Source organism: Bufo gargarizans, chromosome 5, assembly GCF_014858855.1.
Source record: "Bufo gargarizans isolate SCDJY-AF-19 chromosome 5, ASM1485885v1, whole genome shotgun sequence".
NCBI classification, from domain to species: Eukaryota; Metazoa; Chordata; class Amphibia; order Anura; family Bufonidae; genus Bufo; species Bufo gargarizans.
In genome coordinates, this window is record NC_058084.1 from 30,676,142 (window position 1) to 30,704,048 (window position 27,907).

General features: G+C 44.4%; 1 protein-coding gene across 1 annotated transcript in view; it reads right to left on the reverse strand.

Annotated features, from left to right (window-relative positions):
- Positions 1–981: 981 nt before the first annotated feature.
- Positions 982–27,907, reverse strand: part of CTHRC1 (collagen triple helix repeat containing 1) — a 34,463-nt gene continuing 7,537 nt past the window's right edge. The window contains exons 2-4 of the mRNA XM_044294903.1: positions 18,499–18,720; positions 5,238–5,454; positions 982–1,478 (exon numbers count right to left, since the gene is read on the reverse strand). Of these exons, the coding sequence (XP_044150838.1) occupies positions 1,336–1,478; positions 5,238–5,454; positions 18,499–18,720 (582 nt within the window). The 3' untranslated portion in view covers positions 982–1,335. The remainder of the gene's footprint in view (positions 1,479–5,237; positions 5,455–18,498; positions 18,721–27,907) is intronic.

Genomic DNA, 27,907 nt, shown 5'->3' on the forward strand with positions numbered 1-27,907 from the left:
ATGCACCTTAAAGGGATTCTGTCACCTGGATTTCACTTACTGAGCTGTTAACATCACCACATCAGTCTCCACGATTTATATTACATTATACTAGTATTCCTGCCCTGTGTCTTGTAATTTGTCTATAAAATCGCTTTTATTAATATGCTAATTACCTCAATAAGGAGCCCAAGGGGCTGTCCCTCCGGCCGTTGAAGCCCAGCCACGCCCATTACTTCGGAGCCCAGCACCGCCCCACTGCGAATTTATTCGCTCCTCTTCGCCGACGTAATGTTTGTGCTACGCCCGTAATCCTGCGCATGCGCCCTGGATACGCATGTCAGCGCCCACGCGGTGTCCTGGCATCGGCCCCACAGAACTCATTGCGCATGCTCCAGCTTCGCTCGACCCAGAAAGGAAGAGTTCTGTGAAGCCGATGCAAGGACACCGCACGGGCACTGACATGCGTATCCAGGGCGCCTGCGCGGGATTACAGGCGCTCCACAAACATTACGTCGGCAAAGAGGAGTGAATAAATTAGCAGTAGGGCGGTGCTGGGCTCCGAAGTAATGGGCACAGCTGGGCTTCAACGGCCGGAGGGACAGCCCCTTGGGCTCCTTATTGAGGTAATTAGCATATTAATAAAAGGGATTTTATAGACAAACTACAAGACACAGGGCAGTAATACTAGTATATTTTAATGTAATTCTTGGAGACTGATGTGGTGATATTAATAGTTCAGTAAGTGAAATGCAGGTGACAGTGTCCCTTTCAGCTGCTGCCTGACATTGAGCACTGCTGCTTCGCTTACTTGTCACCAGAATACCCAAGTCCTTTTCTTGTTCTGCTGTCCCCAGTTTTATCCCATAATGTGTATGCAGCCGTACGATCCTGCGGCCTAGGTGCGTTACTGGCCCAGGCCGCAGCTAATCTAGGTCTCTTTTCATATTTTTTTACATCCCTCCTTCCTTTATACAATGCACTGATCTCTATATCTTACATTACATTTTTTTTTTCTTTATTAAAAACAAACTCGTAAGAAAGAAAAAAAATCCAACCATCACAGATTGACTATAGAAGGTACAAGATGCAAGGATTCCATAGTGAGATCATAAAGAAGAGCTGATAATGTCAATTGTCCTGCAATTTACTAGAAGCCAGCTCAGACAACGGGTTTATTAGCTGTAGTAACATGATGTGAGCACCGTATCATCGTATTTGTACAGTACGTAGAAGCTCATCCAGACCCCTCCCCAATGGCCGCCTCTAGAGGTAAGAATTCCCAAACCTAGAACAGATAATGTGCAATTTCAGTATTCTAACATGAAATATGGTGGTTTTTGACTTTTTTTCATTTTATTTAGGCAGCTCCTCAATGATGATCCGGGACACAGAGTTCCATCCTGTTGAGGCGTCTCCTCTTGGGTAGTCTGAACAGGTGCCCACCCAGACGGCGATGTCAACCAGTCCTGCGTTGATCCCTTCACACAGTCCTTCCACTTGAAAAAAATTAAAAATATGTACGTTTTTTTATAGCTTTTTATCACAGTTATGCCAGAGTTATGCCATGATTGTAAAAAATGAAAATCAGACATCATATAGTACATGACCATCTCTATCTAACAAAGCTAGAACCAGCCCTGTACCTCACATGGATTCAGATATCTCCCTATTTATTGCTCTTATTGTTCAGCTAGATATATTTCAGACTGGCAGCTCGGAGGGCGTGTCCTTTTTTAGTGGGTATGTCCTTTCTGCTGTAGCTCTCTCCCTTTAACTGCCACAGCTTCTAACATAAGATATGTCTAGTGGCAGTTGAAGATTTGAACTGAGCATCTGCGACCACCTCAGTGAGGTGGACAAGAAATAATGAAAAGAACAAACAGCAGGTGGCGCTATACAGATACATTTTATTGAATAGCTCACTGGCTATACTAAATTTTTAATTACATCCAATAAAAAAAAAGTATTCAGATCCAGGTGCTGGTTTGAAAAAATGTAGAATATTTTTCATGGCACAGCTCCTTTAAGAAATGCAATAACTGACCTATTGACACCTGAAGGGCTTGTCTGATAAAGGCGTTTGCATTTATTCCACAGAACAGCACCACTCTTGGCCATGGGCTGTGTCTGGTATTGCAGCTCCATTCAAGTGATTGGGGTTTAGAGGCAATAACAGACACTGTTTATGGCTGTCCATTTCAATGAATTAACCCAGGCATGCTCAACCTGTGGCCCCTCCAGCTGTTGCAACACTACAACTCCCATCATTCCCGGATAGCCTACAGCTATCAGCCTACAGAAGAGCATGGTGGGAGTTGTAGCTTTACAACAGCTGGAGGGCCGCAGGTTGAGCATCCCTGAATTAACCCATCTCATGTATATTATAGCTGTGGTGGTTGTTAAAGGGTCCAGATGACTTAAAGAGATTGTCCAGGATTTTACAAGTGACGCCTTCCATCAGGATAAGCCATCAATACCCCTGCCGTTCAGCACAACTATACAGCTCCGTCCATTATGTAGTGAAGAGAGTGCCAGAGCTACTCTGCAAGAGCTGATCAGTGGGGGTGCAGGGTGTCGGACCCCTGCAGATCAGATATGGATGGTCTTTCCTGAGGATAAGCAATTACTTATAAAAATCACTTTACAGCCCCTTTAAGAGATTGTCATACTTTTAATTGATGGCTTATCCTTAGAATTGGTGGCGCTTGACTAATGGGACCCTCATGATGAGCAGAATGAAGTGGCTGGGGCAATACTATACAATTTAAAGGAATATTTTGCTTTTCCAACAATTTACTATCTACATAAATTGCACAGTAACTTTGCAAATTATTTCCTTTACTAATTTTGAAGTCTATTGTTGTCACATCTAAAGCTAAAATCAGGTTATGGGCCGTCGCCCAGTTGGTTGCTGCTATTTAGGGAGGATCATCCAAGTAGCAAGGGAAAGTGGTGCGTGTTGAGCTCAGGGCCGCACTATTCCCTACCTGATGTTATAGTAGAGCTAGATAGCAGAAAGTCATCAACTTGTTAGGCCTCTTTCACACTTGCGTTGTCCGGATCCGGCGTGTACTCCACTTGCCGGAATTACACGCCGGATCCGGAAAAACGCAAGTGTACTGAAAGCATTTGAAGACGGATCCGTCTTCAAAATGCTTTCAGTGTTACTATGGCACCCAGGACGCTATTAAAGTCCTGGTTGCCATAGTAGTAGTGGGGAGCGGGGGAGCGGTATACTTACAGTCCGCGCGGCTCCCGGGGCGCTCCAGAATGACGTCAGAGCGCCCCATGCGCATGGATGACGTGTCCATGCGATCACGTGATCCATGCGCTTGGGGCGCCCTGACGTCACTCTGGAGCGCCCCGGGAGCCGCACGGATGGTAAGTATGCTGCTCCCCGCTCCCCACTGCACTTTACCATGGCTGCCAGGACTTTTGCGTCCCAGCAGCCATGGTAACCATTGAGAAAAAGCTAAACGTTGCATCCGGCAATGCGCCGAAACGACGTTTAGCTTAAGGCCGGATCCGGATCAATGCCTTTCAACGGGCATTCATTCCGGATCCGGCCTTGCGGCAAGTGTTCCGGATTTTTGGCCGGAGCAAAAAGCGCAGCATGCTGCGCTATTTGCTGCGGCCAAAAAACGTTCCGTTCCGGAACGGAAGACATCCTGATGCATCCTGAAGGACGGACTGTCCATTCAGAATGCATTAGGAAAATCCTGATCAGTATTCTTCCGGCATAGAGCCCCGACGACGGAACTCTATGCCGGATCCGGACAACGCAAGTGTGAAAGAGCCCTTATTCCCTACAAAAAGTTACAAACTCTGGGCCCCATGACAGCTTCTATGGCTGCTATGGCTATAGCTATCCCGTGTCACATGTCTGACAACAGGGTGGAGCTCAACCAGTGTCTGTTTCCAAGGGCGACCAGCAGAATATTACCAACAACTAGAAATGAATGGAGAAAACAAGAATAACTAATTGTAGGCTCACTTTCAATTCTTACGCCGCCTTCACACACGACAGATTTTGTTGCAGAAAATTTCTGCAACTGGAAATCAGTTCCATTCATCTGAATGGGGTTGTTTTGACAGGAAGGACATGGATTTCTGAAAGCCCCATTCAGATGAATGGAACAGATTTTTAGTTGCAGAAATTTTCTGCAACAAAATCTGCCTCATGTGAAGGCAGCCTTAAAGGAGCACTCTAAGGTAAACAAGGGATCCAAAGAACACTGAAAAGTGAATGCCTTTTCTTTTCTTGCCCTGGGTAACACTTGTGTATTAGTTTTGCTTAGGGTGTCCCTTTAAATAAAATTTGCCCTTTTAGTGCATAATCCCATTAAAACTATTTATCACCTAACCACAAAACAAATGATAAATATTGGATAACACATGGAATGACTGCTGGCAACCCCAGCAATCCCAGGAGTGAAGGTTCCCCTTCTCAGGATTGTGGGTGTCCCAGTAATCATACCCCCTGTAACAGCGGCTGCTGTGCGCTGCTGTTCCCCTGCTTACCGCCGTGGTCCGGGCGCTGTGTTCAGCGGTGTTCTGCTGCCAGTGTTTCCTTTCAGCCCTGGCCACAGCATGCCTGCTGCTTGCTACCTGCACCATTTCCTTAAGGACTTGCGCACGTCACTCCCTGTGTTTTATGGGTTGGGTCATGTGACCTCGCCAACTAATCCTAGCCCTCCTGCACATATATAAGTGGCTCAGCCCCCTTCCCAGATGCCTCATTGTCAAGGTCCTTGTGTCCTGCTAAGGTTCCTGATATCCGCATGTGTTCCTGACTCATACTTGTGTTCCTGGACTCTGCTACCTGTTTGATCCCTGCCTGCTTGCCTTGACTCTCCCGTTGCTGATCCGAATTGCCTGACCTACACCTGTGCCGCCTGCCCTGACCTATTGCATGTCTCAATTCGCCTCTGCCTTATCCTTTGGACCTGCACTGTTGCTCTTGGTAACGACTCAGCCTGCTGACAACGCCTGTACCTCTGGTACCTTTCTCAGGTACACCTGGTCTGCCTAGACCAGTTGCCTCGTGTGCCTATCTTCCTCAAGAGTTAGAGACCTGGTGTTCCCCTTGGGAAAGTCTATCCCCACCATTGGGGTACTGTGAAGATCGAGGAGTTCACTTAGACAACGCTCTTAGAGGAGGTAGGACACGTGGCAAAGTTGGTTCACACCCGCTAGTTCGTGACTCCCCCATGTATTTCCTGATATCTCTTCAGTCAGGACTCATCTCATTGTACCTGTTGAGGTCCGGTGGATATTTATTGTAGAGTTGATCTCTGCACTGCCTTGATCCAGATAGATAATGGCCTCAATGGGTAAGGGGCCAGCACACTCAGCCCCATTAAAGGTGAAGTACCAGCGCTGGCAGCAGGCAGTCTTACACTTAAGGCGCAGGGAGCCACTGAACACGACCCTCAAAGCACTGTGAGAGCGCATCTTCGTGAATGTACATTCCTAGGAGACAATCAAAATACAGTAAAATTCCTTCAGTTTGGCATCGTTCAGTCCAGAAATTCTATTGCAGACACTAACATTTAAAGTTTTCCATTAATTTTCAAAACAATACTGTAACAATAATTTTTGTAATATAATTAAGTGATTTTGCAAGTAAAAGAGGTCCCTGAAGCCTGGGTCTTCCTGAAGTGCTTTTCACTGCAGCACATACAGAATCAGTACACCATAGTTGTGTATGTGGTGTACGTGTAGTACCCCAGACCTGGGGATACTACTATGGTGTCTGCAATTGTCTACTGTTTTATATGCAATGTGAATGTAATGACTTGCAAGACACCTTGTGCACCAGCAAATGGTGTATGGTTGGCAGTGTTTGGTAACAGGAATGGAACTTACCATTCCATTCCATCCCTCTTGGTAGGAGTGGGCTGGTACAACTTCCTCCCAAGGGTGGGCCTGAGGTATAGAGAGTGAGTTTAGAGGGAAGAGTGAGAATGTGATCCATCTCCAGCTCCCTCAGGCCATGTGGACCACAGAAGTGGCTTACACAGGAGGCAGCTCAACTAGGAGGACGTAATTGCCCCAGGAAGATGGCAGGGTCCTAGGCCACAGAGGAATTGCAAGCTTCGGTGTATTAGAGTCAGGAGAGTGATCAAGCAATCGTGCTATCAAGACTCCACTGCAAAGTGGTGGGAAACGTGTTAAGACGCCATCATGAAAGTTCAAGACAGGCATAGCTAGAAGGCTGCATCATTCAGTGGACACCTACAGCCACAGGTGCCAGAGTAAAGTCATAGGGAAAGGAATCCAGAGAGAGACAGAAACAGCTGATGCTGAGTGTCATCTTTGCCACATTGCCAGCCACCATACTCCACCATATTGGGAGGAGAGAAATTGTACTTTGTATAATCTGCTGCTGGATGCGCTGCTAACCGTTTTTCGATGGAAAGGAAGTTATTTTTTCAACAATGTCTGCCTGGTTCCTTTCATCACCTTTTTTCCCTGCATCAAACCCCAGTGAGTAATGCCCCGAGGTAGGACACTGTGACACAACACCAGTTCATCAGAGCTACTACCACTCCCATTCTCTGTACTGGTTCCTCGGGGGCTCAATGTATGCAAATTCTAATTTCTACAATGTGCTCTGCAGTGAGAGGTATACTAGCAGGAGCACACGTCGCTGCTCCTGCCTCTGCTCTCCGCTGAAACCTCTGCCATAGCACATTGCTGCGGGATACCCTGCACCTAGGCCAGGCTTTAGCAGAGACGAGTGAGCAGAAGCAGAAGCAGCAATGTTCTATGTCAGAGGTTTCAGCGGAGGACACAGACAGGAGCAGCGATGTTCTATGTCAGAGGTTTCAGTGGAGGACACAGGCAGGAGCAGCAATGTTCTATGTCAGAGGTTTCAGCGGAGGACATAGACAGGAGCAGCGATGTTCTATGTCAGAGGTTTCAGTGGAGGACACAGACAGGAGCAGCGATGTTCTATGTCAGAGGTTTCAGCGGAGGACACAGGCAGGAGCAGCGATGTTCTATGTCAGAGGTTTCAGCGGAGGACACAGGCAGGAGCAGCGATGTTCTGTGGCAGAGGTTTCAGTGGAGGACACAGACAGGAGCAGCGATGTTCTATGTCAGAGGTTTCAGTGGAGGACACAGACAGGAGCAGCGATGTTCTATGTCAGAGGTTTCAGTGGAGGACACAGACAGGAGCAGCGATGTTCTATGTCAGAGGTTTCAGCGGAGGACACAGGCAGGAGCAGCGATGTTCTATGTCAGAGGTTTCAGCGGAGGACACAGGCAGGAGCAGCGATGTTCTGTGGCAGAGGTTTCAGTGGAGGACACAGACAGGAGCAGCGATGTTCTATGTCAGAGGTTTCAGTGGAGGACACAGACAGGAGCAGCGATGTTCTATGTCAGAGGTTTCAGTGGAGGACACAGACAGGAGCAGCGATGTTCTGTGGCAGAGGTTTCAGTGGAGGACACAGACAGGAGCAGCGATGTTCTATGTCAGAGGTTTCAGTGGAGGACACAGACAGGAGCAGCGATGTTCTATGTCAGAGGTTTCAGTGGAGGACACAGACAGGAGCAGCGATGTTCTATGTCAGAGGTTTCAGTGGAGGACACAGGCAGGAGCAGCGATGTTCTATGTCAGAGGTTTCAGTGGAGGACACAGACAGGAGCAGCGATGTTCTATGTCAGAGGTTTCAGCGGAGGACACAGACAGGAGCAGCGATGTTCTATGTCAGAGGTTTCAGCGGAGGACACAGACAGGAGCAGCGATGTGTTCTCCTGTCAGTACAGTGCTCACTACAGCACATATTGTAGAAATCAGAATACGTACAGCACATACATGGTTGTGGTATATTTATTCTGTATGCGCTGCAGAGAAGAGGGGGAAGGCCTAGGGGACTCTTTTGCTTTTAAAACAATAAAATCAATAAATAAAGTAAATCATACTGTATTTCCTACAGTTTTCCCAAAAATATTTCTTGTAAGTTTACGTACACTTTAACCATATTTTTTATCCACTACAGCACTTTTTTATTTTACCACTACCACTAGGGGCAAAATTGTACCCTTTATGGTGCTCTCCATACTAATATACAGTAGTAATTTCAGTGCTTGTCGTACATGCACTGTAGGTTATCCTATGCAATGCAGGGCTAAGGATCTGATACCTTGTACCTAACGGTGTTTATGGTAGCTCATGGAATATGCTGTATGCTTTACTAGCAAGTACGACATTTGGACTACAGAGCAATAGTGCATTGCAAGTTAAGCCCCACATTTCAGTCTGAGGGTTTCCAGTACAGTTTGGGTCCTTTTACACTAGCAATTTCATTGAGTGCCGATTGACAATATACAAGTCAATCAGCGCATTACATGGCCTGATGCAGACTGATTGGGGGTTGGGGGACAATGATTGTTATTAACCCCTTAAGGACAGAGGACGTACCGGTACGCCCTATTTCCCGAGTCCTTAAGGACACAGGACGTACCGGTACGTCCTAACTTAAAATCGGGATTCCGGCGCCGCGGGGGTTAATCGGAACGGGATGCCGGCTGAAATCATTCAGCCGGCATCCCGTAACAACGCGGGGGGGGGTCATTGGACCCCCCCGTATCGGCGATCGCAGAAAACCGCAGGTCAATTCAGACCTGCGGTTTTGTGCGTTTCCGGGCCATTTGGGTGTCCTGTGACCCGATGAACCGGAAAAAGACTGCGATCGGTGGCGTAATTATACACCACCAATCGCAGTACGAAGATTTGACGAGGCGGTGCTGGCCCTGGTGCTGAACACTGCTGTCCAGGGTGCTGATTGGTGCAGGGGAGAGAGGCGCGGGATTCAAACTTCCTGCGCTCCTCTCTCCCCTCCCCTTCCTGTTCTGCACGAGCACCCGGCAGCATCGTCCAGCACCAGCTCCTGTGTCCCCCTAATCGCCATCCATCACCCTCCTGCACCCATCGCCACCCAGGTAGGTTAGGGTCAGTGAGGGAGAGGCACCGTTAGGCAGGGAAAGAAGGGGAAAAGTAAGTTAGGAAAAAAAAAAGAAAAAGTACTTTTATTCAAAACTTCCATCTATCCATCTATCAGACCCCAGAGCCCCCCCCCCCCCCCACTTGCTCATTTTTGGCTAGACCCGGTGGCTGGACGCCGGTCAGTGCAGCCGAAATGAGGACATTTTGTGGCCTCGTGCTGCATATGGGTCTAGTCCAAAAACCCAGTGTCAGGCAATACTGGAGTGGGGATGTCCTGTACTAGACCCCACTGTACAGTATGGTCATGACACGCTTCCGGTTTGAGGCCATCCGGAAATGTCTGCATTATTCCGATAATGCAGCATGTCCACCCCGAGGTGATCCTGCCTATGACCGGCTGTATAAGATACGGCCGGTCATCAATCACTTTGGGGCCAAATTCATGGAGGCCTACGTACCTGGAAGGGAGGTCGTTGCGTTCACGGGGAGACTCAGTTTCCGCCTATATATTCCTACAAAGCGGGCGAGGTATGGCGTGAAGCTATACAAAATTTGTGAGAGTACCTCAGGGTACACTTACAAATTTCGTGTGTACGAGGGGCGAGATTCCCGTATTCAACCCCCAGAATGTCCCCCAACTCTGGGTGTTAGCGGGAAACTCGTGTGGGACCTTATGTACCCACTGCTGGATAATGGTTACCACTTGTACGTGGATAACTTTTATACCAGCATTCCCTTGTTCAGGTCCCTTGCCACCAGATCCACGTTCACTTGTGGGACCGTGCGGAAAACTCAACGCGGCCTCCCTGCCCACCCCCTCCAGGTACCTATCCCCAGGGGTGAGACCCGTGCCCTTACCAGTGGAAACCTGTTGCTGGTCAGGTATAAGGACAAGAGGGATGTCCTTATGCTGTCCACAATCCATGGTAACAGCACCACCCCAGTCTCTGTGCGAGGTACCGCGGCAACGGTCCTCAAGCCCGATTGTATCGTCGACTACAATCGGTATATGGGAGGAGTTGATCTCTCTGATCAAGTCCTCAAGCCATATAACGCCATGCGCAAAACCCGGGCATGGTACAAAAAAGTTACGGTCTAAAGGTGCAGGTTGCCATGTACAACTCTTTTGTACTATCCCGAAGCGCTGGCAGCACAGGGACATTCCTCCAGTTCTATGAGGCTACCCGGATCGTCCCTGGCCAACACTTTCCAGGTGTGGTCCCCCATACTGGAAAGAAGGGACGAACCCCAAAAAAGTGCAGAGTGTGTCACAAGAGGGGAATATGGAAGGACACCACTACTCAATGTGACACGTGCCCTGATCATCCGGGCCTCTGTGTTATCGATTGCTTCAGGGAGTATCACACTTCCATGGAGTACTAAATTTTTATAATCCCCAACAGTCCACTAGAGAACATAAAACACTATGGCTCTCAGATTTTGGAGACACGGAAACAATTTTTCTTTCCCCAAAAAATATTAGTTTTAGTGCAGGCATCCTCAAACTGCGGCCCTCCAGATGTTGTAAAACTATAACTCCCAGCATGCCCAGACAACCTACAGCCATCAGCAGGGCATGGTGGGAATTGTAGTTTTACAACATCTGGAGGGCCGCAGTTTTAGGATGCCTGCTTAGTGTCTCCAAAGTCTGAGAGCCATACATATTGGGCATCGTCGTGTGCGTAAAAGTCGTCGCTATAAAAATAACTTTTGACCAAACGCCTCGGATGAACGGTGTTAAAAATATAAAATAAAAACTGTGCCAAGACACCTTTTTTGGGCAAAATTTCAATTTGAATCCATTTTGCCGGTAATAAAGCAAGGGTTAACAGCCAAACAAAACTAAATATTTATTGCCCCGATTCTGTAGTTTGCAGAAACACCCCATATGTGGCCGTAAATGGCTATATAGCCGCACGGCAGGGCATAGAACGAAGGGAACTCCATACGGTTTCTGGAAGGCAGATTATAAATGGACAGTTTTCTTTTTGACACGATGTCCCATTAGAAGCCCCCCCTGATGTAGCCTAGACTAGAAACTCCAAAAAAGTGACCCCATCTAAGAAACTACACCCCTCAAGGTATTCAAAAGTTACTTTACAAACTGTTAACCCTTTAGGTGTTCCACAAAACTAAATAGCGAATGTAGAAACAATTTTAGAATTAAATTTTTTTGTTACATTGCCTCAAAAAAGAGTAATATAGAGCAACCAAAAATCAAATTTACCCCAAAAATAGTCCCAAAACAACAACCACCTTATCCCGTAGTTTCCTAGATGGGGTCACTTTTATGGAGTTTCTACTCTAGGGGTGCATCAGGGGGCTTGAAAGGGTACATGGTGTAAATAAACCAGTCCAACAAAATCTGCCTTCCAAAAACCATATGGCGTTCCCCTTCTTATATGTCCTGCCGTTTAGCCAAATAGTAGTTTACGACCACATATGGGGTGTTTCTGCAAACTACAGAATCAGGGCAACCCATTTTGAGTTTTGTATGGCTGTTAACCCATTTTTTCCAGTAATAAAGTAAGGGTTAAAATGGAAAATTTTCCAAAAAATAGAAATTTCAAAATTGTTTCTCCATCTGCCATTAACTCTTGTGGAACACCTAAAGGGTTAACAAAGTTTGTAAACCCAGTTTTGAATACCTTGAGGGGTGTAATTTCTTAGATGGAGTCACTTTTTTGAAATTTCTATTCATGGGGTGCATCAGGGGGCTTCAAATGGGACATGGTATAAACAAAACCAGTCCTGCAAAATCTGCCTTTCAAAACCCATATGGTGTTCCCCTCCTTCTATGTGCTACCGTTCGGCCAAACAGTAGTTTACGACCACATATGGGGTGTTTTTGCAAACTACAGAATCAGGGAAACCCATATTGAGTTTTGTTTGGCAGTTAACCCCTGTTTTACTCCTGGAAAAAATTGATTATATTGGAAAATTTTCAAAAAAAATAGAAATTTCGAAATTGTTTCTCCATCTGTCATTAACTCTTGTGGAACACCTAAAGGGTTAACAAAGTTTGTAAACCCCGTTTTGAATACCTTGAGGGGTGTACTTTCTTAGATGGAGTCACTTTTTTGAAATTTCTATTCTAGGGGTGCAACACGGGGCTTCAAATGGGACATGGTATAAACAAAACCAGTCCTGCAAAATCTGCCTTCCAAAACCCATATGGTGTTCCCCTCCTTCTATGTGCTACCGTTCGGCCAAACAGTAGTTTACGACCACATATGGGGTGTTTCTGCAAACTACAGAATCAGGGAAACCCATTTTGAGTGCAGTTAACCCTTGTTTTACTCCTGGAAAAAATTGATTATATTGGAAAATTTTCCAAAACATAGAAATTTCAAAATTGTTTCTCCATCTGCCATTAACTCTTGTGGAAGACCTAAAGGGTTAATAAAGTTTGAAAAAACTGTTTTGAATACCTTGAGGGGTGTAGTTTCTAGAATGGGGTCATTTTTGGGAGGTTTCTATTATCTAAGCCTCACAATATGACTTCAAACCTGAACTGGTCCATAAAAAGTGGGATTTTGAAGATTTCTGCAAAAAATTTAAAAATTTGCTTCTAAACTTCTAAGCCTTGTAACATCCCCAAAAATTAAAATATAATTCCCAAAATGCTACAAACATGAAGTAGACATATGGGGAATGTAAAGTCATCACAATTTTTGGGGGTATTACTATGTATTACAGAAGTAGAGAAACTGAAACTTTGAAATTTGCTAATTTTTCAAAATTTTGGGTAAAATTTTTATTTTTTTATGCAAAAAAATTAACTTTTTTGACCCAATTTTAGCAGTGTCATGAAGTACAATATGTGACGAAAAAACAATCTCAGAACGGCCTGGGTAAGTCAAAGCGTTTTAAAGTTATGAGCACTTAAAGTGACACTGGTCAGATTTGCAAAAAATTGCCTGGTCCTTAAGGTGAAATAGGGCCGTGTCCTTAAGGGGTTAAGGAGATTGTCCACTTTTAAATGTTGATGACCTATCCTCAGGATAGCGAAGAAATCGAAGGTGACAGATGCATATCCAAATGAGGATCCTTTATTCACCGAACATCCATGAAACAATGTACAAAAAAGTGCAACATCTCGGCTCCACAGTATCCTTTATCAAGGCTACCGTGTAGCCGAAACGTTGCACTTTTTTGTACATTGTTTCATGGATGTTTGGTGAATAAAGGACCCTCATTTAGATATGCTGCTATCATCTTCGATTTCTTTGCTGATCTGTTGCCCGTTGAGGATCGGTGGTCTGGACAAGCTGCTGCATTCCGAGGGAGTCATACAAGGTGCATTGGTGCTGCTCTAAACGATTTATTACTGCACTATCCTCAGGATAGGTCAGCAATATCAGATCAGCGGGGGTCTTACACCCTGCACCCCCGCCGATCAGCTGTATGAAGAGACGGCAGCGCTCATATGGGCACTACCTTCTCTGCCCTGTTTACCTGCTCGCCGCAGCAATTACAGTGGTGAGCAGGAGTAATTACAAGTATGACACCTCCATTCACTTCTATGGGACGGCTCTGTCTGTTCAGTGAATACTCACAGAAGTGAATTGGGATGCCTTTGTGGAATGGACATATGGATGCACAAAGCACACAGTCATCCGTATGTCTCTTCTGCAAAATATACATGTCCTAGACTTGTACACGACATGCTCACTGTGGACCCTTTGAAGTCAATGAGTCCACCAAAAAATGCAGATGGCACAAGGACCGCTTCCATATTTTGTGGCTACGTGGTTTGTGGACTGCAAAATTCTTATGGTCGAGGCCTAACTGCGAGTCATGGAGAGTTACTAACACATGCAGGATCTACACAGGGGGAAGACAAACGGCAATTCTTTTGTTTTTAAAAGATAAATATTAACGGGGTTGTTCCAATGTATTATGGCATCTCAATTAGACACGTTACAAAAGTTGGATCAGTGGGAGCTTTCATAAGTCCTAAGAATAAGGTGGTCCCGGTCCTAGCCACTAAAGCTAAGTCACTCTAGTGAAATCAAGGTACATGTTAAAAGTCAACTCTAGGGTTACCCTTTGAAGGGTTTCTGAGAAGGGGATGACCCCCTAGCTATATTTGGGCTACTATGGACTGTTACTATTTCGCTCTATAATCTTTTGCACCCGTTTTTAGACCTTTTATTAATTAGAATCTAAACCTGTTTTATATGGTGATCCTGACGCACAGGGAGCGTGTTAAACCATTCAGTGTCAGTTCATCTGAAAAAAATGCTAATGATTCAGAACTATGGTTACAAAATATATGACCCCATCATACTTGCAGCCATAAATGTCAAAAAGGCTTTTTCGTGACACATAAATACCATTGCAACAATATCACGTGTGTGTGGAGCCTGTATGGCAGCCCAGGGAGTACCAGTGAGGGCCAAATACTAAAGGGCCCATCTCCACATAGAATAGATTCACGGATAAATAATACTGATTTTGCCGTCAGGGAAATCTGAATTGTCTCACTGTCTAGTTTGGACGGTTAAAAAGAAAACAAGAAATCTTTATTGCACTTGTAATAAATAAAAAAGAAAAGGCTTCACCCTTTGTGTCCATATACAGAATAAACAGTGGAACAGCCGCTTCTGTGGTTAACTCTATTGCTGCTATCCAGAAGAACACAAAAGTCCGATCGTGCTAAATAGATAGTTGCACATATACCAATTACCAGACCAGCAAGAATGGTATTACAATTATTGGTCTGGAGATATCGGACCTATTAGGTATGGTAACAAAAACAAGCAGTTTGGCCAATGTATTATACGCCAATTAAACTGCTGTTACAAATGTATCCATACATGCACAAAGCACAAGTGAAAATAAATATGTCAGGGATTAGTTCAGCCACATTTGTTGCACACCCTGATTTAGCACTACGTGCCCCCAATGTGCCTCATTCAATATGCAGGGCCGTCTTTAATATTGATTGGACCCTGGGCAAAAATTTACTTGGGCCCCCTGGATCCCGCCTTCCCACACCTTAGCAGGAAATCACGCCCTCCACCACAACACACACACACAAAAATCCACACATCTGGTAGAGTACAGTGAAAGACTGTAAATACTTCCAGTTCTGAAGACTCCAGCGGCTCAGGATCAGTGTTCTGGGCAGCTGGGCTCAGGCTGGAAGTGGGCACCGCTCTGCTGGAAGGAGACCAGGGCTCGGCTCACCCTAGTGTTACAGTGCACCCCAGCACCCCACAGTATGCAGTATAGCACCCCACACTATACAGTACCCCACAGTATATAGTAGAGCAGTATAGCAGCCCACAGTATACAGCACCCCACAGTATACAACACCTCACTGTATACAGCACCCCAAACTATACACGATACAGCCACCTACACTATACAGTACAGCAGTATAGCACTCCACACTATACCGCACCCACAGTATACAGACCCCCACAGTATACAGTACAGCAGTATAGCACTCCACAATATACAGCCCCTTACACTATACAGGCCCCCCACACTATACAGGACCCCCCACACTATACAGGCCCCCCCACACTATACAGGCCCCCCCACAGTATACAGCCCCCCACAGTTTACAGCCCCCCACAGTATACAGGCCCCCACACAGTATACAGGCCCCCACACAGTATACAGCCCACCACACAGTATAAGGCCCCCCCACAGTATACAGGCCCCCACACAGTATACAGCCCCCCCACACAGTATACAGCCCACCACACAGTATAAGGCCCCCCCCACAATATACAGGCCCCCCACAGTATACAGCCCACCACACAGTATACAGCCCCCCACACAGTATACAGGCTCCCACACAGTATACAGCCCCCCCACACAGTATACAGCCCCCCCACACAGTATACAGCCCACCACACAGTATACAGCCCACCACACAGTATACAGCCCACCACACAGTATACAGGCCCCCACACAGTATACAGCCCACCACACAGTATACAGCCCCCACAGTATACAGGCCCCCCACAGTATACAGCCCAACACAGTATACAGCCCACCACACAGTATACAGCCCCACACAGTTTACAGTTTACCACACAGTATACAGTCCCACACAATATACAGCCCCACACAGTATACAGGCCCCCACACAATATACAGCACCCCACTATACAGTATATTAACATAACCGCCCCTGTCACCTTTTTCTGATGTAATCTTCACACAAAAAGCTCCACAGTTAACTACTGCAACACTCCTGATAGGACCTGTGATGACCTCATAGCCATGTGACCAGTAATTGCTAGGTTACTGGTCACATGGTGATGATGTCATTAAGGTCCTAGATCACAACGTTAAAGTACACAGACAGCTTGACACCCGGGGCAGTAGCTGGCAGGGCTCAAGAGGCAGCTGCCTTGGGCCCCCCAGGAGCAACTGGGCCCGGGGCAGCTGCCCCTTTTGCCCCTTGGTAAAGACGGCCCTGTCAATATGCACAGCCCAATGGGGGGCAGTGTACCTAACAGCTAGTCATAAGCTGCCTCTAATCATCTTGCATACTCTCCAATGCCGCTCAATGCGTTTCACGTATTCATGGAGCGGACACCTCTTTAGGAGCAGGGTTAAGGCACAGGGTACCTAAAGATAGGAACGGGCGTCGTAAGCTGCACAGTGGCGAGCAGCACCGGCGCTAGTATGGCCCACCTCCACATGGACATGAGGTACAATGAGTTATGAAGGGTGCGTGAAATATTAAATAAGTATGGATGGATAGGTGCAGCTGCTAGAGACTCACCCAGTCTAAGCAAAAATATAAATCACTAAACAAATAGTAGCAGGCACACTTACATATGGAGTACGTATTTAATGTCTAAAATCAAAAATCAATAACACACTTATAAATAGCATAAAATTAGAGTAAGGTACAAAACTATACCCTAGCAGCATATATGAACCAAGGTTGGTATCCACTGAGGCACTAAATGTCTCTATAGCAGCAGTAATGATAATTAGTCACGTGTGGTTGATATGGTAATCAAACCAAAACAATAATTCCCAATAGGCAGTAATATGTAAAGCAGCAGCACTGATTACTCTATTACAGAATCCGTGCTGCTGCTTTACATATTACTGCCTATTGGGAATTATTGTTTTGGGTTGATTACCATATCAACCACACGTGCCAATTTTGATTGCCTTGCAATGTGGATATATATTTTTCGATACTATCACATCTACTTTGTGTCGATACACTTGTTCCAGGACATTGATACAACTTGGAACCCCATCTATCCCTTTTTGAAATTGGAGGACTAATTATCATTACTGCTGCTATAGAGACATTTAGTGCCGCAGTGGATACCAACCTTGGTTCATATATGCTGCTAGAGTATAGTTTTGTAACTTACTCTAATTTTATGCTATTTATAAGTGTGTTATTGATTTTTGATTTTAGACATTAAATACGTACTCCATATGTAAGTGTGCCTGCTACTATTTTGAAATATTAAATGCAGCCCCATTCTAAGATACAGTATATCATTGAGGGCCATGGTTACCTCTGCGTTGTTGCTTCTCTATGGCATTACTTTTGTAGTATCCATGTACTGTGACATCACTGTGCATAATATCCCTGTTCTGTGACATCACTGTCTACATTATATCTGTGCAGTGACATCACTGTGTTTATTATTCCTGTACTGTGACATCACTATTTATTATGCCTGTTCTGTGACATCACAGTGTTTATTATCCCTTTATTGTGATTTCACTGTGTGCATTATACCTATGCTGTGACATCACTGTTTATTATTCCTGCACGGTGACATCACTATTTATTATGCCTGTTCTGTGACATTGTGTGTGCATTACACTATCATTATATGTTGATTTCCTATGTCATTTCACCATGTACACAATGACCTTTTGTGTGTGCATTATTCCTGTGCTATGACATCACGAAGTGCATTGCCCCTGTCCTGTGATATCACTGGTGGTACCTGTGCTATAACATCACTAAGTAGAGCACTATGTTCATTATCCATGTACTGTGACCTCACTATGTGTATTTGTCCTTGACCGTGACATCAATGAGCTTTTCCTTGTAATGTGACATTATGGTATAATTTCTCTGTTAGAACATTTCCACGCGCATTGTCCCAGTATACTGACATCACTGTGTGCATTATCCCTTTACTTTGACATCACTTTGTGCATTATTCATGTATATTAAGGAAAACAGAATCATAAGCTTTTCACATTCTGAAAGTGATACTTGTGGAGAGTGGGGCCTCATTCCAGGATTCGTTGCTGCCTAGAACAGTACCTTGCGATGTTGCAATGGAAGACTATAGAACATGGAGCGACTTTCTTACATGTGTCGGGTTCCTCAGTCATGTTCACACTTCACCGTGCCATAGTAGCCTGATACTATCACCAAGAAAAGCATAAGGAAGTGGGATCTATGGTATGACTGTGGCATCATCTCAAGCCTCCAATGCAACCTAGGGTGGTGTCCTATACTGTAGTATATGCTTACGATTACACTTGCCAATAAACAAAAATAATGACAATAGAAACCAGTTAGATGATAAACCACCACATACTGCAATTTTCCCCAGATCAATGCCATAGTTGAGAGCACTCCAGGCACATTGCTTGAAGTTGGGTGTCCAGGCCTCTTCTACACTCTCTCTCATACATTCTCCCTTTTCTCCTTTAATCCCATCACGTCCCGGAATTCCTGGTGTTCCTGGGATGCCATTCACTCCTGGAGTGCCGTCTCGGCCAGGAGGACCCATGCTGCCTTGCATACATAATCCATTGTACTGCAATAGAAGAAAAGATAAGGTTAGCCATACAATATAATGATAACATTGTTGAGGCAGGTCACGATCTGAGCATGTTCTTTATACCCAGGGCAAACAAAGGATTAAACACGAGATATGATGTTGGACTTAAAAAGGTTGTTGGTGGTCTCTACCGGCTTTTCCGCAAGGACGGGAGAACAAGATGTACAAGCAATGGAGGGAGAAAAATATTAACACGCTAGATGACATACTAATAGGACCAGATCGGAAATTGATGTCATGGGAGCAATTTGCGAATAGATATCAGATGGAGACTTCTCACCCATTATCATTCTATCAGCTTTCTGCCTACTGCAAAGCCCAGTCGACCTCTTTGGGGGAAGCTGACAGAATGACCTGGTTTGCGGCTCTTCTAGGGAAAGGTAAAGCTATGATCTCACTTGCTGATACATATAGACGTTTGAGAAACACTAGCTATATAGACTTAGCAAAAACGGTCTTTGCACACTGGGAGAGGGAGTTTGAGGTGGAAGACTTAACCCTTAAAATGAGAGAGGGGTTGGAGTATATCAGGAAGGCTATTCATAGTGAGCAATGGCGAGAGTCGCAATTGAGAATCTTACATAAAGCTACATATGCTTTCAATCTCTCATACTCTAACGCCCCAGCGCATTATCTAAGGGAGTCTCCTAAATGTTCGCAACCTAAGGCAGATCTCCTTCATGGTCTGTGGAGTTGCCAACACATTAGACCACTGTGGAATGATGTAATCTCTCTTATCAAGGAGATATGGGAGATAGAGGTGAAGGCAGATCCACAACAATGCATATTCCAATATATTCCAGTGGGCCAGGATGTCTCGCTAGGAAGAGGGGTAGCAGAGCCAGGGGTACATATTGTCCTTATGGCAGTTAAGAAATGTCTGTTGCGTCATTGGCTGGTACCCACTTTCCCTACCAAAGATGAGGTGTTGAGTCTAAAAAAAAAGATCCTTTACCTAGAAAGACTAGAAGCGGGTAAGAACAAAGAAAAGGCAGTGGCACAGTTTATGAAGAAATGGAGAAAGTTGATTGAGTATGTTTTGACGAGAGAAGAAATTAAGGAGCTGATATCTCCATTTGAGCACACCAAGTGGTATATGAAGGCAAAATTGAAGGGCACGCTAGGCTCTTTGGAGATCTAAAGACGTATTCTTTGATAATTCCATAACGTGGAACTTAAGTGGAAGTGAACAAGACGGGCATGAGCAGCAGATGTTGGGGTGGGGAGGGGTTTGTAATGATTTTGGAGTCAATGGTTACTTATATGATGTAATCTAAGAATATAAAAGGATGTATTTGACTATGAACAATGTGAAATTTGGCTCATGCAAAATGTCATATGCAAAGAATATATCCATATGTTTTCACCATCCGAATAAAGAAAGTTTAAAAAAAAAAAGGTTGCTGGTCCTAGGAGCTGACAATCCCTGTGGTCCAAACTGGGCTTGAGCGAATCGACCTTCAGATCATAGATCCGAAGTCGATTCGTTCAAATACTTCGGGAGCTAAAGTTCTTCTCGCGCGAGACTTCGGTGAATTCCTACTGTATTCATATCTGCGTATATAAATCCAAAGTGGGCTTTGGTACCGAGGCACCAGCCAGTACCAAAGCCCAGTTCGGATTCCTATTTTAAATTGTTTTTCAATACACAGATATGAATACAGTAGGAATTTACTGAAGTCTCGCACAACTTCGGGCGAAACGAACTCTGGCAGTGGCTCCACAGAGCCAATACTTTTTAATACTGTTTGGAAACAGCATTAAAATAGAAGTATTTGAACGAATCGACTTCAGATCTATGATCCGAAGGTCGATTCGTTCAAACCTAGTCCTAACCTATACCACATAAAAATAAAAAACATACTCCGTTCCCATGCTGCTGCCCTGTTACTGAATGCTTTGGATTGGATTGGTCCTGTGACTGCCTCTGCCAATCACAGGCCTCAGTGGTCATATCCGCTTGAATGATATGTCCAGGGGCAGACTGGGAACTTAAAGTGGCCCTGGAAAAAAAAAGCGGCCCCATGTTGTAGAAGGGTGCAAGCTGACAGAAGGCAGGGCCAGCAAGACCTTAGTGCCACACAAAATACTGCTCCGGCAGAACCAAATACCACAGTGCAGAACAATAAACTGCCACCCTCACTGCAGTATTCAACTATACTACCGTCCTGAGGATGGCAATACAGTTGAATTCAGCAGGGAACCTGCATAAGTCCCTGATGGTCCTAGCGTTAATAAATGCTGAGAGCTTCAGATCGTTATGTACCCGGCCGTCGGCTGTGAGGGGGCCTGGGCAGCCCCGTGGGCACTGGCCTACAGAGAAATTTCCCTGTATGGTCTATGGCCAGTCCATCCCTGGATATGTCACAGCTGTTAGTTGCAAATTGTTTTGTGTCTACAGCTCCCAAGTAGATTCTCTATGGATCTCCATTCAGACTACAAACAAAGTCTGTGTAGTCAGATACTGTAGTCATACTGCCTTTTATCTGTTCCCTAGTTATCACTAACCTTCCAAATGCATTTTAAAGGGGTTGTCTCATCCACTTAGGACCAGAGGCGTAGCTATAGGAGGTGCAGAGGTAGCAGTCGCTACCGGGCCCAGTAGCCTGAGGGGTAGAAAGATTCATGTGTCACATAAGAAGACACTGATATTATATATATTATATTATGTGCTCCCCTTACCCTGGCCACAAAGCACTGAGGGAAGGGGGCCCAAGCTGAACTTGCACCAGGGCCCGTGAGCCTTTAGCTATGCCCCTGATTAGGACCATATTCATGAGCTAGAATGAAGAACCACCAAGTAAGAGTTGAACCCGCTCATTCAGATGTGGCCCATCCATGCGTTCCATGGATGACCATTTATGTGACAACATCTTGTGCAATAGTTCTCCTGCTGAAGAGACGACCACCTTGGCAAGACATAGAGCACAGATGGACAAGAGTATGACTGCAGGATCAGACTTATACAGGATTTGTTTGTAAAAATCGATGAGAAAATCCAGTGTGGCAGCGGAGCTGCCAGAAGGTCATATGAGGGCCATTGGAGTGGTGTATCTCACCCAGAGCAAGCTGGGTGAGAACAAAGGCTGGTAATGAGGATGATTAGTAGGCAGCTGAGAAGCTCGAATAAATGTGTGCTGAGCTCCTCAATCAGGGCTCCCAGTCTGAGGAAGGAGCAGGCTGCGCCAAGGCCTGTGGGAGCCAGGACCCTCTAACCCTGTGTGGGGTAAGCACCATGTTGTGTTTTGGGGAGATGGGTGGTAGACCCAGATCCCGATAGAAAGGGAGAACTTCTGTTTAGTCAGTGGCCAGACGGCCAAGGTTTTATGTTTATGCTTTATGTTTTTGGTCTGCTGTAAAAGTGATAATAAAGATGGCCGTGGACATTTTACACCCAAATCTGCAGTGTTGTAGTGGCTTCTTGGGGTCTAAGCGGAGAAGACGGCGATCCTGGAGAGCTAAGTAACCCCCGAGTTGTCACACCAGCTCTTTTATACAACAGGAAACACTTTATTTATGATGCGGTAAAAACTTTTCAATCCTCATGCGCAAGAGACAATCTATGCGTTTCGGACCCTCATGTTTCGGTCCTTAATCATGACCGGATTTGTTTGTAGCCTGTTACCATGGACGTACATAGAACTGCACTGGAACTGTGCACACAAACATGTAGGAGGGTTTTTTTTTTTTTTTTTACTATTTTGCACAGTTGCTTTTTTTAATTTTAGATGCATTAGAACAAAATAAATAAATATGGCTGCAGAGTAACTTAGAGATGATTATTGTACAACTGATGTGGCTATGAATTGTGAAAAGACTTGCTCTTTACTAGATTTTGGCATCATATGTTAGATTATGAACTGTTTATATCATTTACCCTTAGGGTGCTTTGGGTTTAGTTCCTTTAGAACGGAATATGCATTTCCAACAAAAACATAAACCCTAGACAGTGAAGTCACTGTTGCCGTGTCACTCCTAAAAAGTCAAGACTGAGGCAAACTGTTGATTTTACCTTGAAAGCAGGAGTTAGGAAGAAATACCCTGGGCTGTGAATTTCAGTGTCTGAGCTGGAAAATGTGAGTCAATTAGCTGCGAAATAAAAAATAATGAAGAGAGCAGTAAATCCGCCAGAAGACAGAGGAGCCCAAGACGCTCTCCCGGCCAGAAATTACTTATGATACAGTGAACCAAGATATATGAGTACTTCTATACAGTTCCTGGTGCCAGACATCTCATTGACTGTGTGTCTACTATGAATGCCCCCAGACATTCTCTGGTCCATCTGAAATAGAAAATAAAATAAAAAACGAAAAAGAAAAAGAGAAAGAAAATAGAAAGGAAATGAGAGGAATAATATACAGTAATAGAAAATAAAGACATGAAAGATGGGATAAGAAGAGTCCAAAATAGATAGCCATGTGTTTTCTTTCACTATACAGGAATAATATCTAGAAGTTCTTTTTAGTGAACATAGTATGTATAATTACATAGTTATAAAACCACAGAAATGGTCCATCATATAATAGATAAACCATCTGTTTTCATAAAAAAACGCACTAAAAACGTAAGTGTGTTTTTTTATATATTATACTGATAGATGCCAATTAGTGGGGAAGTATACCTTGAAGTCTCTATAGTCCATCTATTAAAGGGGTTTTATTATCTTAGACAATGGGGGCATATCGCTAGGCTATATCGAGAACGGAGCGGGGAGCGCTGTGGCTGGAGGACCCCATGGTGGTGGTCCATCCATCACCAAGCGTTAATCACCGCCTCTCCCATAGAAGTGAATGGGAGTGTGCCGCGCATGTGCGGCCCATGCTCCGATTCATTTCTATAGGGCAGACGACAATAGGCGAGTCAGCACTTGGCTATTTTCGGCGGCCCCATAGAAATGAATGGAGGGCGGCTGCGCACGCGCAGTGTACTCTCCTTCAATTTCGGGGCTGCGTTCCCGATATAGGTTATGGGTGCCAGTGGTGGGACCCGCACCTATAAGACAATGGGGGCATATCCTAGTGATATCCCCCCCATTGTCTGAGATGATAAAACCCCTTGAATGGAGGTGAAAGGCAAAAAGCTCCTTACCCCCCTGAAGAAGCCGCATCGCGGTGAAACATGTTGGGGGAGCTGCATCAGTAGTTTTAAAGGATATGGCAGGGCAATGAATGACTAATTGAACGGCGATCTGCAGACGCCGCATATACATGCACATTATAGGGGCAGACAATTGGTATAAGTGCGGGCGGTAGGAGCCGCTATGAATGCCTGATAACATATCAGACACGCACAAATACAGCACTGTAGGTAGGGTAATAAATTCGCAAGAGTGATAGCTGCAAGGCGTCGGATGTCGGCTGACATTACAGACACGCACCTTACACTCTATTGAAAGAGATAAATAATAATCTCGGCCCACCAATAGAAAAACTGTGACTGGTAAACCTATAGTCCTCTAACAGCAGTTGCCCGCCATATGCCAGTTTTAAATTTATATGTTTTTGTGGCTATATTGTTTATTAAAATAGAAATAAAAGTTATATTTTAAAATTTTTTAAAAACGGCTGTATACAACATACCAACACTACACAGAAAACGCAGTCGCGTTTTCAGTAATAAGTGGAACTAGACTGGTATGTTCAAATGGATATCTCCATAATTGGTCAACTTTTTTAATATATATTTTAAGTATATCAGTATATTTATTGATGGTATAATTATATGAACGTTAATGTGAGGATCCATCCCACCTTTTTGTAGAACCTCAAAGAGAAGCCCGCTCCACCCATGTTTTGGGTACAAATAGCTTGAGTTTGTGGATTACTTCTCGCTCAGAAACGCATATGATACGACTACACTAATGCAGAGAGATCTCCGGTACAGTCACTGCTCGATACAATTGCGCAACATCTGAATGCGCGACACAAGGATCCGAGATATATCAATTAACAGCGCGCTGCATCGGAGATCAAGCAAATAGTCCGGCCACGTGGGACACGGAACACAGGGGATGCACCGACTGACATGGGGAATCAGGAGGTTCGCTCTAGGAGTAAAACACTGCTTGAACAGAAGACCTACTCCAGAGAAGCCAACAATGTGGTAAAATGTAACCATTTGCAAGAAAGAAACTCACACTATTTATACAAATAGCTAAAGCACAGTGACAACCACTGCCTACGCTTTTAATTGTACTCTCATCCACATCTGTTAAGGAATATAATATATATATATATATACACCGTGAATTATGAACACTGATTACGGTAATAATATCTGGATCAAGTTACCTTTTTATGTTGATAATCATGTGCATTGATTTTTGAATGAAATTGGACCAGTTAAATTAGAATTTACATCTTGAAGAATATAATTATCTATTATGAGTATTGATTCATAAATCAAATTGCATACAACATTGGGATCAAGTTAATATTTACTGTATACAATCATGGACATCAATTAGAAAATGAAATGGAATGGTGATGAATTGACGTTATTTACGGTTGCTCGCAATTAATGAACATTTGATTTTTTTCGGTATATAGAAAAGGACTTTTCTAATTGGATTTATATGAATATTGGATGAAATAGACATATTAGGATCATATTGAGCTTCCCCTCTTTGGATCACCTATATTGTACCTATTGATCAGGTTGTGTCCCTGTCTTCCTCAGTCGCACTCTGCTGTCCATCACTGAGTTAGACAGGAGAACACGTAACTGATTTCTGTGTATATTTGTATCACTTATTTTTACTTTTATTTTACACAAATATATATATATATTAATACCTGTATATTGTTGCTTATATTGATTTTATTTACATTTTGTTACAATAAATATCTGTTTTCGGTACAGTACCTGGTGATTGGGTGCCTGTTAACATTATTGTAATATTCGCTGCCAAGTTCTTTCTATGCCTACCATCAATTAGATGCATAATCTAAGGCAATCTAAGGTAACACTATAAGGGATTCACTCGTTTATTTAAATCATTGATTTTATGAATTGATGGTCATTTAATGGTGCAGATGTTAAAGGGGTTGTCTCGCTTCTGCAAGTGGCATTTATCATGTAGAGAAAGTTAATACAAGGCACTTACTAATAGTATTGTTATTATCCATATTGCTTCCTTTGCTGGCTGGATTCATTTTTCCATCACATTATACACGGCTCGTTTCCATGGTTACAGACCACCCTCCAATCCATCAGTGGTGGTCATGCTTGTACACTATGGTAAAAACTGCCAGCCTCTCTGGTGGCCGGGACCATGGAAGCTCACGTAGACTGGTGCTTTTTCCTATATTATGCAAGAACGACCACCACCGATAGATTGCGGGGTGGTCGTAACCATGAAAACGAGCAGTGTATAATGGGATGGAAAAATGAATCCAGTCAGCAAAGGAAGCAATATGGACAATCACAATACATTAGTAAGTGCCTTGTATTTACTTTCTCTACGTAATAAATGCTAAAAGGGGTTCTTCAGCTACATTTGTTTCTAGATTCTGATTGTTACCATAGTCTGAGGTGGGTTTTGCCAAGCTGCTCCTTTCAATCTTTGCTATAAACATAGTGCCCAAACATATAACTATAGGGGTAGTAGTGGGCATTGTTGTTCCAAGTAGTTCAGATGCCTAGGGGACTCACAGGCCCCCATCTCATCACTGATGTACTTAGGATGAATATATTGGTTTCTAAGGGGCCCATCTTGATAAAATAAATAAAATAAAGAACAATACAGTAATAAAAGAGAAGCACATACCTTCAAGGCTATTGCAATGAAGCGATTGGCGGGACAAGTGCCCTAGGTAGTGGATGCTTAGAGGGCACCACCAAAACACAGTGCCTTAGACAGGTTATTTAGATACAGGGTTAATGCTGAAGTCTTTGACTGGGTGAAGGTATTAGTAGTCAGCTGTATTGACACAACTATATTCTAATTTGTTCATACTTTCAAGTATTTTCAGTGAGAAGAAGACGCCACTTACAGTGACTTATCTTCCGTAAACCAATGAATCAAGTATTTGCTGTTGAGGAAGAATTTGAGACACCACCTTTACTTTAGGTAGTTGGCTAATCCAGCTGAAATTGGTGGGCTTGGCCAATATTTATCTACTATGCATGGGCACCTACAGCAGGGACAATCAAGATGTAGGAGACAAAAAGAAGAATGATTGCAGGATCGGACTACATCAGCAGATTTGGTTTCCAGCACCATCTCTTTGCCGAGGATACCCAACTATATACTTCTTCCCGTGATATCACCCCTGCTGTAATATACTACAGAACACCAGTGACTGTCTCTAACATCATGTCCTCTCTCTATCTGACACTGAATCGTTCAAAAACTGTATTGGTGTCTTCTCCTTCCACTAACCTACTTAAACCTGATCTCAGTGTGTGGCACTATATAACTTCGAGGCAGCACACCCGCTGTCTCTGTGTAATGATTCACCCCCTATAATCAATCTCTCGCCCGCTCATGCCGTCTGCACCTCAAAAACATCTCTAGAATCCGCCCCTTTCTTAGTGTGGAAACAACAAAAACTCTCATTGTTCCCCTGATCCATTCCCGTCCCGATTACTGTAACTCGCTCTTAATTAGTCTCCCCCTCTCCAGACTCTCCCCTCTCCAATCCATCCTGAACGCAGCAGCCAGCCTCATCTATCTGTCTAACCGCTACTCTGATGCCTACGCTTTGTGCCAGTCATTGCACTGGTTACCCATACAGTATAGAATCCAGTATAAACTGCTTGTCCTCACCCAGAAAGCTCTCCACAGTGCTGCACCCCCTTCATCTCCTCCCTACATCACCATAATCCGAACCTCTCACTCCCATCTCCAAGACTTCTTCTGAGCTGCACCAGTTCTCCGGAATGCCCTACCCAAAGCAATTAGGTTAATCAATAACATCCATAGTTTAGACCCTTTCTTAAAAACACATCTTTTTAGGGTAGCCTATTGCAGCCCCTGATCCATTCACCGCTCCCCCCTCCAGAATTATTCCTCTGAACTTGATCTATCAGCATCCACCACACCCCATACACTCAGAAGCACTACAGGTATCAGCTGATGATGGCTCATGCAGCCTTATATCCACTCCCCCATTGAGTTAACATGGCCAGACCATTGTATAAAACAAGCACTTTCTACCTT